General features: G+C 58.2%; 2 protein-coding genes across 5 annotated transcripts in view; both read left to right on the top strand.

Moving 5' to 3' along the window:
- Positions 1 to 495: 495 nt before the first annotated feature.
- On the top strand, positions 496 to 3,457 carry DAND5 (DAN domain BMP antagonist family member 5). The gene is made up of 2 exons (XM_055344337.1): positions 496 to 822; positions 3,212 to 3,457. Exons 1-2 carry the CDS (start codon positions 496 to 498, stop codon positions 3,455 to 3,457), a joined length of 573 nt encoding a protein of 190 aa, XP_055200312.1.
- Positions 3,458 to 15,473: 12,016 nt separating this feature from the next.
- Positions 15,474 to 20,246, top strand: part of NFIX (nuclear factor I X) — a 98,115-nt gene continuing 93,342 nt past the window's right edge. The window contains exon 1 of one of the 4 annotated variants that reach the window (XM_055343102.1): positions 15,474 to 15,627. In XM_055343102.1, the coding sequence (XP_055199077.1) occupies positions 15,601 to 15,627 (27 nt within the window). In that variant the 5' untranslated portion in view covers positions 15,474 to 15,600. The remainder of the gene's footprint in view (positions 15,628 to 20,246) is intronic. The other 3 variants (XM_055343099.1, XM_055343104.1, XM_055343103.1) reach the window with 3 other exon arrangements.

Raw genomic sequence — 20,246 nt, 5'->3', positions numbered from 1 at the left:
GGTGTTAACGCATCACATATATCCCCATAACAGAAGAGGAAGCTGAGGCCCAGAGTGGTTACAGGAGTTGCCAGAGGTTGCACAGCTAGAGAGTCCCACCCTTGCAGCTGAAACCCTACCAGCCTGGCTGCAACATCTGGTCTTGCCAACTGGATGGATGGTGCCCCAGACCTGGAAAGAAGCCCCTCGGAGCCTCCAGGCATTGTGCCCCTGAGCCCCTGTTTCCAGATGTGCCTTTCCCGGTCCCCGCAGCCCACACACCCACAGACCCAGTCCCTGATCCCTGCCAGGCTGGGGGGAGGGGTGGGAACCCAGCAGGCCTCAGTTTATTTTCCTCCCCACTGTGGTGGGTTTGCAGAAGTGCCTCCCCAGTTGCCCAGGTTGGGGGCAAGTCATTAAAAGCGGGTCCGAAGGGCTGAGACTCCACTCACCAGACAGCAGGGTTGACTGCCCAGGACCCTGAGCCCAGCCCCAGACTGAATGACAGGCGGACGGATGTTCCTCAGCCAGCTGACCGCTCTCCTGAGCCTGCTCTGTGGGGCCCAGCTGCACGCAGGCTCTGGGACACTGGGACTCCTGGGTCCCCCATCTCAGCTCTGGGCTGCCACCAATCAGACCCAGGCTCTGGGTCGAGTGCTCCCAGGCTCCCAGGTACAATCCTCTGCCCTCAGCAGCTGGAAGGCCTTCTTGGGACTGCAGAAAACCAGGTGGCTGGGGAGAGGTCGCCTGCACCGAGGGCAGGAGGTGGCACCCACCGTGTCTCTGCCACTGGACCTGCAGGAAGTGGTCCAGGAGATGTGCAGGGCTGTGCCCTTCACTCAGGTGAGGGGTGGGGGAAGGGGGGTGGAGTTCCAGCATGGGCAGAGAGCCCAGACTGTGGTCCTGCACAGATCTGGGGTCAGTCTCCTATCTTCCATCTAAATAACTCCTATTCTCAGTTTCCTGTCTTATAAAATGGGGCATAAGCTTCTCCTACCTGACCATACAGTTACTTCCATCCTGGTCTCTCACCCAAGTCTATTTTCCCATTTAATGGCCAGAAGGCACCTGTGAATACCTGAGTCACATTCCCTTCCTCTTCCCCTCAGAACCCTCCATGGTTCCCACTGCACTCAGCAAAAGCCATGTCTTTCCCGAGACCCACAAGGCCCTGCACTCTCTACTTGTCACCTCCCTGACCTCGCCGCCTCCCCCTTTCCCCCTCACCCATTACACTCTGCCACACCAGACACCTGGCTTTTTATCCAGATACACCAATGTCACATTTACCTCAGGGCCTCTGCACTGGCTGTTCCCTTTTGCCTCTACCATTCCCTCTGACTCCCCAGCATTCTGTGGCTCCTTCTCTCACCTCCTTCAGGTTTTTTTTTTTCTCCTTCAGGTTTTTACTCAAATAGCACTTAGAAATGCAGCACCTTTCACCCTGTTCCCCTTTTCTGCTTTATTTCTCGCTGTAGAACACATCATCACCTAACATATAAAACTGATTTTGTGATTGCATTTATCATGTCTCCCTCACTAGGATCTCTTCTCCACCAGGGCAGGGATTTTTATGCCTTATTCACTTCTATAGCCCCATCCATCCCCAGGCCTGTGAGCAGAGCTAGGCCTATACTCAGGGTTTCTTGAATGAATAAATGAATGTATAAATAATAGTATCTGCCTCCTAAGGGTTATTGGGCAGTCAAATGAGACAGGTATGTTTATGGGCATTCGGTCAGTGCCCCATAAGAGCCGTGTGAACTCATAGCGTGTGTTTAGAGCCCCGGCTTTGGTGCCAGGTGTACCTAGCTTCAAAATCGGCCTTACCTGATGATTTCTGTGTGATCCAGGGGAAATGGATTCCCTTCTCTGAGCCTCATTTCCTATCTTTGCAAAACAGACTTAACGATACATGTGATTTCATGCACAGTGTTTGGAACCATGCCCTTCAAGGCGTCAGCTCCCCAGGCCTCCTGGCTTATTATTCATTCAGCAAATTTTTGCTGAGTCCAGGTGATGCGGTGGTGATTGCATGGCCTTGGACCAGTTCCCTGGCCCTGAATCCTGCCCCCGTTGCCCTGTACAGCCATGCACACTGCACACAGCAGAGGGAAACCCTGGCCTGGGGTCCAGCTGTGTGCCCTGGGGTGACAGAAAGACATTCTAAGGATTAGCAGCCCCTTCAGCAGCTTCGTGGCTTTAGGTGAGGGGTGGCTCTGAGCCTCCGTTTCCTCATCTGTAAATAAGGATCATGTTTCAGCTTGTAGCATTGTGGGAGGAGTGAGTTCATCTAAGGTGAGCAGCACGGGCCCAGCATGGTGTTAGAGCTCAGCAAGTGTTGGCTTTTGTTCTGATGTGCCTCAGAGGTTATGGCCATAAACAAGGCAGAGAGAGTCCCCGTCTCCAAGTAGCTTGTATTCTAGGAGAGAACAACAGAAAAGAGACAGAACTAGAAATTACTAGGAGTCCGTGAAGAAAGGGATTGGCTGGCTGAGATAGAGACCACCAGGGGGTGACATATCCCTTGGGGGTGCTTCTGAGAAAGGATGAGTTGGGATGAGCTCAGGGAAAGGTAGAGGGAGGAGTGGTCCAGGTCCAGGGCTCAGCAGGGGCAACAGGTCAGAGGTGGGCTTGCAAGTTTGGTGTCTTGGAGGAGCAAAGAAGAGGGTGGGGTGGTTAGGGCAGGGTGACCAAGGGGAGGAGGGTTGACAATGGGGGCAGGACAGGGCGGCAGGAATGCAGGGTTTAAACAGAGAAGGGCCATGATCTGGGGGTGAGTTGATAGAGCCACCTAGTTGGAAGGGATCATAGGAGGAACTTTTATTGAACACTAACTGTGTGCTAGGCAAGGGGCTAAGGGTTTTCTGTTTAATGCCCCCAGGCCCCTGTAATACCGCCCCTTCCTGCAATCCCTCATCCCTAGAGGTGGTAGCAGATTCCTACCGATGCCAGTCCCCGGGCGACCTCATTATTGTCTCCTGCTTGGGAGAAGCAGCCTATATTAATCCTCTCTGTTGAAAGGGCTAGATTGGTTTCTCTTCTTCCTGGTTGAACTTGCATGATTTTACAGCTGAGGAAACAGGACCAGAGAGGTTGAGTAGCTTGCTGCGAGTCACACGGCCAGCAGATGGCAGTTGGGATTTGAACCCCAGGGTGGAAGTAGATGGGAGATGATTCTCACCATTCTGGTCCCATAATCCATTGCCCTTGACCCATCTTCCTGCCCCAGGTGCTCTCCCAGCCCGGCTGCACGGCAGTTCACCTCCGCAATCACCTCTGCTTTGGCCACTGCTCCTCCCTCTACATCCCCAGCTTGGACCCTGCCCGACTCGTCCTCTGCAACAGCTGTGTGCCCACTCGCCAGCGCTGGACACCTGTGGTCCTGTGGTGTCGGGCGAGCAGCCCCGCCTCCCGTCGAAGGATGAAGATGTCTACTGTGCTGGTTGAAGGGTGTCAGTGCAGCCCGAAGGCATGATCTGAGCTTGATGGATGGACACATCTTGGAGAGATGTGGGGCGGGGGGACATGTGCCCAGAAAGACACCAGCCTGGATCATGAGCACTGGGTCAAGAGACCAGGGACACAGGGACAGCCAGACAGGGCTCCAGAGTCCTTGCCCTGCTCCCGGGGACACCACACGCATGCCTAGCTGTGAGGGTGGACCACTCATAATCATAGCACACACTTATGGAGCGCTCAGTTTGCCAGGCCCTGTACTAAGCATCTGACACGCACTATCTCATGTCACCCTCAGAGTGGCTCAATGAGATAGGTGTTAGTATCATCCCATTTCCCAGAGAAGGAAACTGAGGCTCTAAGAGGCAAAGTCACTCGCTCAGGTCACACAGCGATCTGGCACTTGAATCTTAGGCAATGTGGCAACTGATTTTAACCACCAGGCTGGACCCCCTCTCATAGAATGAAAGACACACTCCTAGATGCAGGGAGGACAGATCGTCACACACAGACCAGGAGACACAGTGATGATCTCCATCCTAGGGACCCCAAGGAGCCAAGGCAGGGAGGCCCACGTAGCTGCTGGGGAAAACGTGGGCTCCCCAGATCAGGGGCAGGACCCGTGTGATCCCAGCTGCCCCTCCTGCCTCACACCCTTAAGTCTCCACACAGCCCTATGCACAGTGTGGCATTAAACAGGAACCATAAAGGTTGGCCAAACCCAGTGGTGTATGTGTGTGTGTGTGTGTGTGTTCCTCCAACTGGGGTTCCCTGGGAGCGGGTGCCTGTTTTGGGGTGTGGGCATCAGGGGTGTTCCTTCCTTAGCTGGGCACAGGGTCTGCAGCACATGAGGGCAGCCTGGCTTTGGGCGGCTGGAACCAGGGCCCTAGCAGATGGGCCCGTCTGGCACAGACGCAGGGACATGTGGCGCTGTCAGGGTTGCCTCCAAATGCCCCCCGGAGCGCGGGGCGGGGTGGGGGGGTGGCCAGGCCCCTCTCAGCCTTCTTCCTGCCTCAGGAAGGAAGGCCCCAGGTGAGGGGAGCAGAAGGAGGGGACCCGAGGAAACAGATGGGCCAGCAGGGCGTGGGAGCCTATGACCTCTGACCCTACAGGCCTGCACAGAGGGGTGGGAACAGGCCAGGCAGCCAGCTCCCAAGGCCCCGGCTCCAAGGGCCCTGGGTGGGGGAGGGTCATGAGAGGCCCACAGGGGGCGCACTCTCCCTCCTCCCTCCAGGGTTCTGTGCCAAACCCCAGGCAGAGTCCGAGTGGGCAGCTCAGACCTGGCACCATGGGCACCCCTCTCTCTGGCAGGCACGAGGAGCCTGTTTCTCCCCGTGCCCCCCGCCCCGTTCAGCTGTGCCCACCTCCTGCCAGCCGGGGAGCCAGCTGGGAACCTTGGTGCCAGGGGGCCCCCGGAGTCCCTGCCCCCTCCTGGGCAGTGCCAGCCGGCCCCCACCCCCGCCCCCCAGGCCCAGTAATGGGTGGGTAATGAGTGCTGGGGGAGCGGGGGAGGGGCAAGGGATGCAGGTGCCACAGGCTCTGGCACGGGGGCCGCTAATCAGGTTTGCCAACGCCATCTGTCACCGCGCGAGCATCTGGGGCTCAAGGTGACCCTGTCACCCTCAGTTACAATTATGAGTTTGGCATCTGTATTAAAGCCCGCCAGCCGGCCAGGCAGGGGAGGGCTGGGGTGGGCACGGGGGTGCACGGCAAGCCCTGTCCCGGGGGTCCTGTTCCCAGGGGCTGCATAGCTGCCAAGGCAAGGGGCTTCTTCATGCTTGGGGGAGTTTGTGTGTGTATGTGTGCGTGTGTGCGCATGTGTGTACGCCTGTGCCAGCCTCCACAATTCTGTGAGTGTGTCTGGATGCAGGGCACAGAACCCAGGGTGTCCTGGGTTTTTGTGTGTCTCTGGGTATGGTGGCTGTGTGTCTGAGCTTGGTGGGAGAGGGGGTGGCTCTGAGACTGCGTGGGTGCAGAAAGGAACATGGGTCGGTGTGCTGGGAGAGGAGCGTATGGCAGTTCCAGGTTTCTTTAGGTGATGTTGTGTTGCTGGGTTGTAAGTGTGTGCATGTGTGCGTGTGTGTGATTGTACATGTGCATTTGCAGTGTGTGGCGCTGTTCATGTGATGGTCACAGGCTATATGTTTTGGGGTGTGGGTCTGTAAGATCCTTTTGAAGTGTGTATGTGTAAACACACAGGGGCAGTGGCTGGGCGAAGCTCTGTGTGGTCACTGAAGGGCTCATCTTCTGTCCTTCAGCTTGTTCCTGCCCTCACCAACCCCTGCTGCCCCAGGGTCGAATGTGGGAGGCTTCCGGAAGGTAGGGGGCTGGCTCTGAGGAAGGCGCTGGGCTCTAGGTTCTTGATCTGAATTCTACATCGTTGTTTTTAGATTCTGGAAGATAGGATGGCTAGGTCCTGGCATTTGGATCTGGATTTTAAATTCTGAAACCGGAGTTCTGGGATCTGGATTCTAGATCTTGGTATCTGGGATTCTAGATTCAGATTCTGGCTTCCGAGGGCTGATTCTGAATTCTGGGATCTGGATTTCAAGGTCTGAATTCTGGGTCCAGGTTCTCTCTTCTGGAACTTGGCTTTGGGTCTCTCCAGGCTCCTGCTAAACTGGGCCTGTCCTCTCTGCCCTTCTATTCAGGTTGGGCCAAGGGGCCTCCCACCATCTCGCCACGTGATGTGTGCAGAGACCACACATGGCCACCAGGGGACACCCTTGGTCCAGGTTTGGGCCAAATTGACCCAGACATCCAGGAGGTAGGAGAACACCCTGGCCTGGCTTGACCCAGCCCTTTGAGGCAGAGCGAGGTGGGGCTTCACTTGGTTCCCTTCCCTTCCCTTCCCAATGTCTACTGATGACAGATGTCTGTATGTCATACATGGAGAAGTGGACCCTGCAGCCCCAGGGACCCCCAATCTGGACCAGGGGGGCAGGAAGCGGTCAATGGGACAGACCAGGGGAAAGGCACATGTGGGTCTGAGAAGATGTCATTGAATGTAGGGAGACATGTGCGGATGAGACAGAGAATTCTGTGTTTGGGGTGGGTACATATGACACTGTTCCCTGGAGCGTGAGCCTGTGTGGTGATGTGTGTCCATGTGTGACCAGGACCACATGTCTGGCAGAGTCCTTCGGAGATGGTGCATCTGTGGGGCTCTATCTGTAACTGTGGTGATGGTGCATCTGTGGGGCTCTATCTGTAACTGTCGTGATGGTGCATCTGTGGGGTAGGAGTCCCTGTCATGGGTGTGCCTGACTGTAACCACGACTGTGTCTCTGGGTGTCTGTGGATGTGTATCCGTAGATATCACAGAGTCCCTGAAGTTGTCTCAGAGTGTCTGGACAGTGTCCCCAAGGACTGGATCTCTGTATCGATGGTGTCTTGTAACCCGGGTGTGAAAATGTGTAGGGCAGAGGTTTGCTGCTGAGAGTGTCTAGCAGGGGGAGGCAAGGCATGGAAAGAAAAAGAAGCAAAGGGGAGTGGAGAAGGGACTGAGGTGGGTGGGCCCAGAGACCCTGGGAGCACTCCCTTCATTTCCATCCTGGGTCTCCTGGCCCTCCGTCTGGCTGGGTCTGCTCCCACCTCTCAGCGTCTCCAACTTTGTCTGGGGGTCCTGCTCCTCTGCCTCCTCCCGTTGCCAGGCGCGGGCGGGCACCGCGGGGCTCTGTTCCCAGCCTCCGTCTTCCATCTCGACCCCCGGCTCTGCCTCCCCTTGGGCCTCCTCCTCTGTCCGTCTTTCCTCGCTTGTGCATCTCTCTCCATCGCGCAGGTCTCTGCCATCTCTGTCTCCAGAGCTGTCTCTCCCCTTGTCTTCGAAGCCTCCTCTCTCCCATCTACAGCCCTGGCCGTCTCTCCCCACCTCTTGTCTCTCCCTGCCTCCCACCTCTCCCCATCTCTGTCTCTCTGCGCCCCGTCTCCCGGTCTCTGTCGGCCCGGGTGGGTCCGGGTGGGTCCTGAACAGCCTGGCCCGGGCGCCGCGACGAACAATGCCCCATTCACGCGGCCCGTCGGCGCCATGGCAACGCGCCCGCCCCGCCCTCCCCGCGCGCGGGCCGCGCGTGCCAAGAGGATGCCATGGTTACGTCAGGCGCGTGCCCGCCCCGCGCGCCGCCGCCCCGCGCGCTCCTGGGGGGGCCGGGCCAGCAGGGGGCGCCCGGCCGCAGCCTCTGCCTGGAGTCCGGTGGGACCGTCCTTCCCCCGGGCCTTCAGGGACTCGGTGCCTCAGTTTCCCGTTCTGTAAACCGGCAGGGATGGGCAGAGTGAGATTGTGGTGGGAGCGTGCGAGCGTGTGTGTGTGTGTGTGTGTGTGTGTGTGTGTGTGTGAGAGAGAGAGAGAGACAGAGAGAAAGGAGAGAGCCCAAGAGAAAGACAGAGACGTTCATGAAGTCGCTCTTTGGGGGTGGTTGTGTGTCCGTGAGTTTGCATTTGAGAGTCGGTGGAGCTCTATGTGCAAACGTGTGGGTCCATGTTTGCACCCTTATGGGTATTTGATGGGAAGTAGCTTGTAGTTTGGAGGTGTTCGTACACGCGTGTGTGTGTTTCCATGCCTGTGTGTGATACTATGTAGTTTGTGTGTGATGGTAGATCTGTGTTTGTGGTTGTGTGACAGTGTTTGTGTACCTCTGTTTCCATGTTGTGTGTGTGTGTGTGTGTGTGTGTGTGTTGCGTCTGTGGTTTGGGTGTGATTATGTGTTGTGGTTGTGAGTTCATGTGATTGTGTGCCTGTCTTTGCATGTGATGGTGGTGGATGGCTGTGTTGTTGGGTGTGGTTTTAAGTTTGTAGGACTGTCGTTTGTGTGTCTGGGGGGTCCATGTTCACAGATTCGCGTGTGTTTGTGTGCAGAACCGGGGGTGGGCTCTGAGGACTGCTGGGGCTGGGCTGAGCCCCTCCTCACCTGAAGGCCTCCTGGCACAGAAGGGGGTGCCCAGCTGCCTGGGACCTCCGGCTCCCCACAGGTTCAAGAGCGCCCCAGCTGATGAATATTCATGAGTTGGGGGGGCTGGCACCCACTGCCTACAGCTGCGAGTCCATTAGCCCCCTGGCTCTCTGCACACTGACTGCAGCGGGCGGCGGGGGGGTGGTGTCAGAGTGGGCCTGTCCCTGTCTCCACGACTTGGGAGGCTGGGGGGTATCCTAGTGACTATTGTGGGGGCCATGCAGAATGCTTGGCTGCTTGTTGGGACAGCTAAGGGGCTGTCTCAATGTTATGACAGGCACTGGGGAGAGCGACTGTTGTGTGACAGGATGTTCTTGTAACAGTGGTGGCGGCTGTCATCCACGGTTTCTTTGTAGCTCTGTCCAGGGATTCTGGGTGTTGTGTGGCGGTGTGAGATGTGTGCCTGTCACCTGCAATGGTGCAGCCTTGAGTGTATGTCTTCAGAGTGTCTTTGAAAACTTTTGCCGTGGCCCATACCTGCTGGCTGCCTGCTCTGTGACACCATGACAGTGAGGGGATGTTGTTGTGTTGTTGGAGTGACTGGTTCGGCTCAAACATTGACTGAGGGACAGCTGTGTGCCACAGCCTGGGGATGAAGTGATCAGATCTGCTTCCCCTCCTTGTGACCAAGGGGGGCGGTGACTCCGTGTGGCCACGTGGCTCCTGCAGCTGCCAGGGCCCCCGGACCGAATATGTCAGGGTGCCTCTGCTGGTCAGCGTCACGCTGAGGCAGTGTGAGGGTCAGCGTGTCAGGCTAACTGTGAGGACACATGAGACCATGTGGCTGAAGGCGTGTGTGACCAGAATTGTTGAGGGTGTGATGGTATTTCTGTGTGTAACAGCGTGGCTGAGGGTGTGACAGACAGTGTCGCTGGTTGAAGGTGTGACAGTGTGGCTCTGTGTGTGGTTGAAGGTGTGACAGCATAACTATGTGTGACAGCATGTGTGACAGTGTGGTTGTGTGTGACAGTGTGACTGAGGATGAGATAGTGTGGCTATGTGCGTGGCTGTGTGATCGAAGGTGTGACAGTGACACTATGTGTGTGACAGTGTGTGTGATGACATGAGCCAAGGGGCTACGACTGCCCCACCCCCATCCCCAGGCTGCACAGGGAGCCTAACTACACTGTCACACACAACTACACTGCTACACTGTCACATCCTCAGCCATGCTGTCACATACAGCCTTGCCGTCATACCTTCATGCTGGAGCAAGGGGCCTCATGGCATGAGACTGGTGGCTGCCCAGTCCGGGGACACACGTGGGCCTGAGGCAGGGACACCTGGAGATCCAACCTCTAGCGGATCCATCTTCCGCAGGCTGGGTTTGGGGAGTGGCCTCCAGATGCAGCGGGGATGGGTGTGGGGAGGGCTCCTCCGGTCTGTGGGGCTCCCGCCTGGGCCCTGGTGTGTGGTTGGGTGGCCCCTGAGGCTTGGCTAGGGACATGGCACAGCCAGCCTCACCCCCCCTGATACCTACTCCCTGGGTCAGCTGGGCGGTGGCAGCATACAGAGGCCCCATTCAGGAGCCCGAGCTGGGTTTCCAGGGCGGGTGGGGTGGGTCTCCTGCCGGCTGCAAATGAAACATTTCCCCAATGCCTTCCCTTTGCTGCCAGATGAGTGCTGGCCACGGGAGGCCTTGCTGCCTGCCTCCCCTCGGCCCTGGCCAGGCCGCGCCACCAGTGGCACATGTGAATGTGTGCCTATTGGCCTTGTGTGCAGCTGTGGGCTGGCCTGCATATTCCCATTTGGGATTTGGGAACGTTTGTGTGTATCTTGGGGTGTTGGTGTGACCAACTAGCTTGTGTATGACCATTTCCGATCACAGGTGATCTTGTGGATCTATGTGTCTGCGTGTGTGTGTGTGTGTGTGTGATCTGTATATCTTTGTGTGACTTTGTGTGTGCCCCACCTATGGATGATTTTGAGAGCATCCGTATGTGTGACCAAATGGATTTGTCCTGTATGAGATTTTTGTGTACCTGCGACTTTGGGTGGCCTTGTGTGTATCTGGGTAACTAGGCTCAGTGTGAATCTGGGAGTCTGTATCTGTCTCCGTATGTCTGAGTGTGTCTTTGTAAGTTGGTGTATATTGGAGTCTCCATGGGGGTCTATGTGACGGTGCCGGTCTTTGTGTGTCACTGGGGTGTTACTGGTGTTACTCTGTGGATGGATCTGGGAAGGTCTGTGTGGGAGTGTCTATGTGGCTATGTGTGTGTTTGTGTGTCTGTGTGCTATTTTGGAAGGGAGCACAACAGTATCTCTGGGTGATCCTGTGACTGTGGGATTATGGTCCTCCAGAGGAGGAGGGTCTGTATCTTTGTGTGTATGAAGACCCTGTGTGTCTTTGTGATTCTCTTGTGTGTGAGATGTGGTCCCAGGTGCCTGGCCAGATGTGCCTTGGGAGCAGGTCCCATAACACCTCAGGATTAGACCCCATTAGGGGGCTCCCAGCTTGGGGTGAGGGCATCAAACACAAAGCTAGGACCCCAGGCCTGGGGCACAGACTGCCTGCCAGGCTGGGCAAGGGAGGAGGCATCAGGCTCTCTTGAAGAGTGAGGATCCCTAGTCCTGACAGGAAGGCCTAGAGCACCCGTCTCCCTGATCCTGGCAGGATCCACAGGCTGGCTCTTCAGTTATCCTGAGTGCCAGATGTTTACCCACATCCCCCGAGAGGCATGCTCAGCTGCCCCAGAGCCCAGCAATGCCTGGCCCCACCTTCAGTGGCCCAGGACAGGGCTGCCGGGGCCCAGATGTTTCAGTGCCCTCCCTTACCAACCCCCAGCATCCTGGCCAGGTAATGCCATGGGCCTGGTTCCCGATCCTCCCTCCTCCTCATCCCCCCACACACCTGCATTGTAAGAACACACCTGCCGCCAGCTGCAGCCAGGTGGGCAGTCCCGGCAGGGAGGAATGCGGGGGATTCCAGCTGTGGCATCCCAGCTGTGCCCAGCCTCCTGGCAGCGCCCTCCTCCCCCGCGATTTCTCGAAGGCCAGGTGTGCCCTAAGACCTGGGCTCTGTGGGAGAGGGGGTGGGGGGGGCTCGGGTGTACTCTAGGGGAGCCCCCCCCCACTTTTTTTAGAGCAGCCCTTTTGCCTCATAAAAATCCTCCCAGCTGGCAGCTGTGGAGAGGGGAGCAGAGTGTGTGTGTGTGTGTGTGTGTGTGTGTGTGTGTGTATACACAGGGCGGGGGGGGGTGGACTCAGCATGTGGAGAATTCTGAGTGCAGATATATGCATGAACATGGGGTCAAGTATTTTGTTTGTGTGAACATAAATGGATGTAGTTTGTGATTATATAAGGAAACAAGTGTGTATATGCGCACAGTGGTTTGAGAATGTGTGTAAATGGAAGAATGGGTATTGTGTGTTTATGAATGGAAGGAGGGGTGTTGTGTGTGTATCTGGGTGTTATCTGTGTATGTCTGTGTATGTGTGTAAATGGAAGGCTGGATGTTCTGTGTATGTGTATATGGATGCTGTGCATGTGTGTATGTGTAAATGGAAGGATGTGCGTTCTTTTTTGGGTGAATGTGTCTGAATGGAAGGATGGGTGTTGCCTGTGTGTGTGTCTATCTGTCTGAATGAAAGGATGAGTCCTCTGTGTGTGTGTGTCTCAACAGAAAGATGTCCTGTGTATATGGATGTGTGTGTGTGTGTGTGTGCGCCTGAATGGAAGGATGGGTGTTGCTTCCATGTGTGTGTGCACACGCTCACACCTAAATGAAAGGATAGGTGTTTTTTGTGTGTGAGTGTGTGTGAGTATGAGCAGAGTGTGTATGTGAAAGAAGGATGGACGGTTTATGTGTGTGCAAATGGAATTGTGGTGTGAGTGTGGGTGTAAGTGGGTATGGGAAGCTGGTTCAAGCAGAGCCGAGGTTTGGGGCCAGATGCAGGACCAGGAGGGTGATAAGGGAGTGGGCAGACCGAGCCCCCGGGTCTGGCATGACTGGTGGATGGGGCTGGGAGGACAGGCCATTGGGTGGGGGAGGACTGGACCCAAGTTGGGGGAGGGGACTTCGGAGGGCCGTGGCCCTTCATGGCCATTTGCAGAGGGGCCAGGAGGGTCTGCTTGGCCCTCAAGATCCCCCGCAGGCCCTCCAGCTATATTAAAGGTGCCAGACATCTCAACCCGCTCCATTTCTTCCCTGAGCCATCCAGGCCCCAGTCCCCCTTCATCTCTAAATCCCTTTCCTGTCCCTTCTTTCAGCCTCTCACCCCCCGCCCCCCCCTTCTCTGTGCAGCTTGCAGCCTGGCCCCTTCCCTTCCCTCCAAACCCTTGCTCACGACCCCCCCTGCCTTCCTCCTGCAGCGGTGCTGCTGCGAGGAGCAGCAGCAACGGCCCTGAAACTTTAAACGGTGTTAAAAGTTTCTGTTTACGAGAAGCCCTTGAATTTTTAAGGACGTATCGATTCCCTCTGCCACGGCCTTGCATCGCTGCGGCTGTGGCATAGCAGGGGAGGCCTTGTGGGACCCGCAGGGTTCTAGGGACAGAGCCCCTGAAGCACTGAATGATGGACACATGTACCCAGACACTTGCTCAGGCACACAGAGACTCCCTCCCTGACACATGCACACACACACACACACACACACACACACACAGATCCTCATCACTGCCCCAGACCCACAGAGACCACCCCGCAGGAGCACACTCCTGGTAACAGTCACACCCGTGAACACTTCTGCTGCACAGACCCTGATCACAGACTCACTGGGACCCTTACCCATGTACCCCCTTGGTCACTTGCACTCTGGGACACACAGACCCATATCTCTGCCACAAATATACAAGCTCATCACACACACTGGCACTCTGACAGAAAGACCCTCAGGGCTGTTGCACACACTGTGGTCAGTTTGAAACACGCATGCTAGTTCATCCATGCAGCCACATCACCAGTACTTTCTGTCAAACCCAGACCATCTACACCTGACTCCCACTAGAATGTCAGCCCTCTGAGGACAGGGGCTTCTGTCTTGTTTCTCACTGTGTCCCCAGTGCTTGACCCAGGGCCTGACAGATGCTAACCTTCTCTGACTCATAGACAACCCCCCAAGCCCACAGCGACACCCACCACTACACAACACTGGTCCACACAACAAGACTCCTGGAGGTACACTGATCTGTGTTTCTTTTCCCCCAGAGAACACCTAGTCCCACACAGACATCTGAGGACACAGTCCCAGTCACCCTGCCTCAATGATGTAATTGAGTCCCCACCTTGGTGGGTGTGCTCTCTTTCTCTCTCCCTCTCTCTCTCTCTCTCACACACACACACACACACACTCACCCCCCCTTGTGTCTACTTGCAGGGACCCAATGGGCACAGCCATGGCAGCCCCACACAGCCAGTTCTGCACGTGTGTGAGTGCATGTGCGCACACATGCACACACACACACACACACACACACACCTGGGCACCAACACCCCTCCAACAGACAATGCACGGCTTAGAATTGCCACAGCTTCTTGGCCCTGGAGGGTGAGAAGGTGTTGACTGTACCTGGCAGCAGGAGAGAGCTTTGTCTCGGCAGGAGCTGCCCAGGGGCTGCAGGCACTGCCTCCCCGCCCACTTGGGGGTCACCTAAGGGCTCCCCCTGCCCCCATACCAGGGTCCTCAGTACCAACCTCTGCCCCCATTCCTTTCTGCTCTGGAAATGAGGAGTCAGGGGCCTGCATGAGAGACTAGAGTCTTATGGGCAGCGGAGGGTGGGGGCAAGAGTATACATGTACCTAAGGCCTCCATGCCCATTTTTGTTCCTGCGGTTTGGGCTCTGTGGTGCTACTAGATCTGTGTATGTCCGTGATCAGGGTCAAGTAGAAGTGTGTGTGTGTGTGTGTGTGTGTGTGTATGTATGTATCTGCATGAGTGACATAAAGCTAGGGTATGGGAGGGGCCTGGGTGTATACATGTCATACCTGTGTGCACGGCTGAAGGATCCTCTGGACTGTTGGTCCATGTACCCAAGGCCCAGGGGCACATCTGGGCACCAGGTGTGTCCTATGTATGTCCCTATGTTGTTGTGACTGCCAATGTCACTTTGTATCAGTGACACTATATTTCTTTCTATCAGGGTCAGTGTGCTCCTTCCCTGTGTCATTTAGCATGTGTATCCAGGTATCTAATGGTGTATGCTTGTACGATAGTGTGTTAGCACATTTCCCCTTTATTAGTGTCATTCTCTGTGTGCCGGGCTGTGTCCTCTGTGCTGCCGCTCTTGCCAAGATGTTTTGGTGTGGCTTTGTGTGTGCCTTTGGGTGTCTATATATAGGAGTTGTATGTCTGGAGTGCATCAGAGTGTGGTTGTGTGGTCATGCCTGTCAGTGTGTCAGCGTTAAGTGTCAGCGTGCACTGGTGTGTGTGTCTTGGTGTGTATCAGTGTGTGTGCCCCCGAGGCCCGCATCGCGAGTCTAAACATGGTTCGTTGTTGGAATGCGTGTGTACAGGTTATCATCATGTGACGGTGGGCCCGTGTGCCTGTCAACGCGTGGGTCGTGGGCTGGTGTGCCAGGGCGTGTGTCCATGCCGCGTGTGTGTAGGTGTCTGTGTGTGCTTCGTTGTTGGAACGTGGAACGTGTGGCAATGCGTTCTGTACGTGACATGTGTGGCGGGGTCCGAACCCCGCTGTGTGTCAGCGTGTGTCTGCGATGGAACGCGGGCCAGCACGTGTCGGGGTGGCTGTGTCGGTGTGCGCCCCCGCGCGCGCGCGTGTGTGCGTGTGTGCGTGTGAGTGTGAGTGTGTGTGTGCGCGCCGGCCGCCGCTCCCCCGCCCTGCCCGCCCCTCCCCGCGCCCCTCCTCCCGCCCGCGCCGCCCGCCCGCTCCCTCTCCCCGGAGTGCGCCGCTTCCAAACTTTGTCTAAACTTTCACTTTCACAGCGCGGCGGCGGCGGCGGCGTTGGCGGCGGCGGCGGCGGGCGAGGGTGACCGGCCGAGCGGCGGCGGCATGGAGTAGACGCGCAGCGGCGGCGGCAGCAGCGGACGCGAGAGGCAGCGGCGAGCGCGGCGGCGGCGGCGGCGGCGGCGGCGGCGGCCCCGGAGCCGGCGGGGCCGAGCCTGCGAGCGGCGAGCGCGGGGCCGCGGGCCGGGCGGGCGCAGCGCGGCGGAGGCCGGAGCAGCCGAGCCGGAGCCGGAGCCCGAGCGCGGCCGCCGCCTGCCGGGCCTCCCCTCGCCGCGGCCGGCCGCCGCGCTCCCGCCCGGGCGCCCAGCTATGTACTCCCCGTACTGCCTCACCCAGGTACCGGCCGCCGCCCCTGGGCGACCGGGGAGGGGAGCGGGCGCAGGAGGCCGGCGGGCGGGCGGGCGGGCGGGCGGCCGGAGGGGGCGCGCGGCGGCCCGGGGGGAGTGAGCCCGCGGGCGGCCGCGGGGTGCAAGCCGTGCTGTGGGCAGTCCCCGCCCGCATGCGGGCGTCACGGTGCGCGTGCGACCCTGGCCACCGGGCGGACTCCGGTTGGGGCTCTGGGGGTGGCCGGCTGCGTGCGTGGCGCTGCCCCCGGAGCGCGGAGCGGGAGTGCGTGTGTGTGTGCGTGCGTGTGTGTGTGTCTGTGTGTGTGCGCGCGCGCTCGACTGGGGTGCGGTGGACTCCCGCCGACCGGTGGGCGACTGTGCCGTGCACCCGGGCAGCGTGGCCACTGGCAGCGGTTGCGGGGGTGACAGAGTGGCAGGGGGTGGTCCCGAGGGCGCAGAGCGGGGACTGGGTCCCGCGGCGCTCTCGGGGCGGGCGCAGCTTTTCCCGAGGGTGGCAGCGGCCGGCGTGCGTGGCGGCGGCCCCTGCGTGCAGCGGGGGTGCCGGGGGCCGGCCGAGCGGCCCGGGCGTCGCCCCAAAGTCTTTGTTCAGGCCTCACATGGGAGCGGGGCTAAGAAAATGGCGGGGCTCCCAAATTTCGGAGGGTTAGGGGAGGGGAGGGGAGGGTGGGCGCGCTGCCAGCCGGGGCCGCGCCTCTCGGCCGACCCTGGACGTCGCAGCCGCGGCCCCCCCACCGCCCCAAACTTTCCTCGGCGCAAACTTTCCGGCCCCGGCTACCCCGGCTGCGGCGCGGTAGCCCAGGCGGGCGGGGGGGAATCCCGTCCTGCCGCCCGGAGGCGGGAGGGGCGGGAGGCAGCCGTGGATGCCGCCGACAGCGCTGCGGCCACGCCGTCGGGTCAGCCGCGGGCACAACAGAGCCGACCTTGGCGCTGGCGCGCTGCGAGAGCAGAGCGCGTCCCGCCTCCAGCGAAGTTCCCTGCGCGGCGCTCGGCGGCGGCAAAAGCGCGGGGGATGCCTGCCCTGCCAGTCCACCTTCCTGGGCTGTGGCCCCAGGCTCCGAGAGGGCACAAGAACTGTCCAGAGTCCCACAGTGGCCCTGGCAGCGCTGCCTGCAGGGCCAGGCCACTGCTGGCAACACAGACTCCGAAGAGGGGACACCTGGGGGCTGCCGAGTCCTGCCTGCCAGCGGGGCCTGCGTGTGTAAGGAGAGTCTTTGGGCCAGGCCTGGGGTCCTAATTGTCTCCTCTACCCAGTCTGAGCCCTGCCAGCCTTCTGCCAAGTGTGCCCACAGATGGGAGTGGGAGTCCGAGTGAATATGGCGGCTACCAGGTGGCGGTGTGTGGCGAGGGGCAAGACAGTTTGCCCGGGTTGTGTGTCAGCCGTGGCCACGACACACGCCTGTATCCACAGACTCGAGTGTGTATGTATGTGTCGATCTCAGGGTCTGCATGTGGCTCCTTTGGGTTGGCGGTGGGCAGGCCTGCATGGTATGGACTCGTGTGTGGCCCGGGGAGCGGGTTTTCCTGTACGACACCGGGTATAAGTGTTTGTGAGGGCACACAGGCACATGTACGTATCACAGTGTGCCTGCAGGTGTAAGCAGGCACTCTAGCCACTATGGCAGCATGAGGGACCCCCCACCCCCAATCTGTGCCTCTGGCTGACCAATCACTCTATCTTGGGCCGCATGACAACCTTGCCCACCTAGCGGGGTCTGAGCTGTGCTTGCCTTTGGGGTTATGCTTGGCTGGACTGTGTGCTGGTATTCGGGGCCCTAGTGGGATCAAGACCCCATGCTTGTGTAGCGCCTTGCCCACCAACCACCGGCCCAGTACTCGGGCCTGCCCCCTGAGACCTGGATAAGACTTGGGCCCCTGGAAAAGAAAATGCCAGTTGATGGATCCATTGGTGATAAGACTAGGAAGGGGCTGGGGTAGCACCTAGGGCCATGGCCAGGGCTTGACTCTGTGACACCCCAGAAGGGAGCTAGGGCTCGGCTCTGTGTCACGGGCCTGAGTGTACCCAGGGTGGGTGGGGGGGAGAGCGGGCATGGTTTCTCTGGGTTGCACCCCTCAGCTCGGTGCAGGCGGCTGCTGTCAGCTGGTCAGCAGGGTCTGGTCTGCCCCTCCCGACAATCACATCTCTTGGATCTGGAGTCTCTGTTTTTACAAATCTTTCTGCTTCCATAATTTGCCCTGCCAGTCTCTGTCTTTTTCTCTGTCTCTGTCTCTATATCTGGCTTGCTCTGCCCCCCCCCCCCCGCCTCTGCCCTTCTATATCTTTGACTGTCTCTGTGTCTCCCTGTCTCTGTCTCTGACTTTGGTTCTGTCCCCATCTCTGCTTCCACCCCTCTCCACGAGTCTCGGACTCTCTCTGTCTCTCTGGCCTCTCTCTCTCTCTCTTTCTCCCCCTTTTCTTTTTTTTTCAAACCAGAATTGGCTTCGATTTTAAAGTCAATAAATGATTGAGCAGGAACGAGCTTGGAGCAGCGGGGCCCTGGCGGGGAAAGGCACTGTGGGCGAGGGGGAAGGGCGGGGGGTGGGGGGGGGAAATCTCCTTCTGGAAAAAGCATCGAAATCCAGGGCGGCTGGGCGGGGCGCTTGCTGGCGCTGCTTGAGCCCACTGCAGCCATAGGCCTGAGTCCTGAGTCCTCGGCAGACAGGAGGGGGTGGATGGATGAGACCCCTTCCCCAACAGACAGACACACACCAGAATGTGGACAGACATATACATCACTGCCGCTCCCAAGACAGGAACATAAGTGACCTGCTCATGCTGATCATCCAGACACATGGCCATTGAGGAACCTACAGACCCAGGAAATGGTGGACCTGTGTTCGCTCCCACCCACAATGCACACACATAAACACACACATACGCACGCGCGCGCACACACACACACACACCATGAGATGGGACACGTATATCGATGTAGGCTCCTGAAGACACAGCGACAGTGCCTCCCAGATACACTCCGAGACAGGCTGACTCAAGTGTGTGTTCACCCCTGTGCGTACTCACACAGACTCAAGGACAGATGGATGGACAGACACACGGCTTTATGGAAGACGTAATGCTGTTGGCTCACCTGGGTGTGTATGTAGACATGCATGCTTGCCGACATTTCCTGCCACACAGCCACATGAGCAGCAGAATGTTCACGCGCCCTTGTTTCTGTGCAGCCACACACACAATCCTTCCAGGAAAGGGGATACGGGCTGGGGCCTCCCTGATGTCCCCACCTCAGCTATCTCCTTGGGTCTCCGTGGCCCCCCTTCTATCCCCATGATGCTATTGCTCCCTGTCCTGGCGCAGTGTAGGGTCCTCTTTTTACAGTGCATTTTCTCCCTGGCTCTGGCCCTGGCTGCTTCATGCCCACTTCTGGGATAGAAGATGTGTGCAGGCATGAGTTGGGGTGGGGCAGGCCATGCTTGGGACTAGGTTGGGCTCCATTAGATGTTTTGAGGCTGGACCAGGCCACGCTTGGGGCCAAGGGCTCTGCTGGGCTGATTTGGAGGGCAGGATGCTCCCTTCTTGCTGGGTGCTAGAGCCAGGGGTCCTTGCTGAGCCAGGAATGTCTTGTGTGGCCTCAGGGGTCCCAGATGGAGGCTGTGGGTGCAGAGGTCAAGAATTGGGCTTCGTCATAAGAGCGCAGGGTCTGAACTCTGGCTCTGCATCTTTTAATCCTGTGACTTGAACCACAGATTTTCCTTGTTCGTAAAATGGGTAATAATAGCACCTATCTCTCTGGCTGTGATTAGGCTTTAGCGCAGTGCTTGGCATATAGCATGTGTTCAGGAAACGGAATGAGTTGTTGTCATTTTGGTCATCATCATAAAGTCACCCCTAGGCCTTCCCAACTGAGGGAAGAGTACTTTCAGGGAGGGAAGGCAGGGTGGACCCCTCCCAACCATAGAAGTCCGAGTGGACTGCCTGGAGGAGGAAGCAAGAAAAGAATTTGGGAGGAGGGAAGCCAGCTCATGGCCCAGCTATCTTTCCCTGGGGTGGAGTCCTGTCAGCCAAGCAGGGGACAGCAGGGGTTCAAGGCAGGAAGAGATGATGGTGGGGGATGGCGGAGGGGCCAGAGAGGAGAGACAAACCCTGCACTGCCCGGTGGGGACCAATACCGTTTTAGGGGGCCACTGGCTGCCCTGACCCTTTCCCTAGTCATGACCCTGACTTCAACCAGGCCCACCTTGGGGCTGGGCTCTGAGGCCCTATTCTAGAGTGTACAGAAGTATGTGTGTACATGAATGTCCAAACGTGAGTGGGGGAAAGAGCCTGGAGTTGGGGGGTGGGTCGTGATGAGGGCTTCGGGGACGTCTGCGTGGCTCCAGAGCTGTTTCTGCATTTGCATGCAGGTGGTGTCACCTGGGTCCACCATGGGGCTGGGATGCACATGGGGGATCGTATGTGGGCACCTGGCAGGGTCAGGCAGTCACTGTGGGTGTGTGCAGGGGGTGGGCACACAGCTGTGGCTGCCAGTGAAACTCCCCTGGTAGTGAGTGTCTGATTGCTGGCTTCCATGTTCAACCTGCTGGGAGCCTGGCCTTTTGTGTCTGCCTGGTCCTTGTTCTCTGTGCTCTTGAAGCGCAAATTTGGGGTCTCTC

Source organism: Nyctereutes procyonoides, unplaced genomic scaffold (genome assembly GCF_905146905.1).
Source record: "Nyctereutes procyonoides isolate TBG_1078 unplaced genomic scaffold, NYPRO_anot_genome, whole genome shotgun sequence".
In the NCBI taxonomy this organism is placed as follows: Eukaryota; Metazoa; Chordata; class Mammalia; order Carnivora; family Canidae; genus Nyctereutes; species Nyctereutes procyonoides.
Note: the sequence above shows the minus strand (reverse complement) of the source record. Positions and strands in the feature narration are given on the sequence as shown.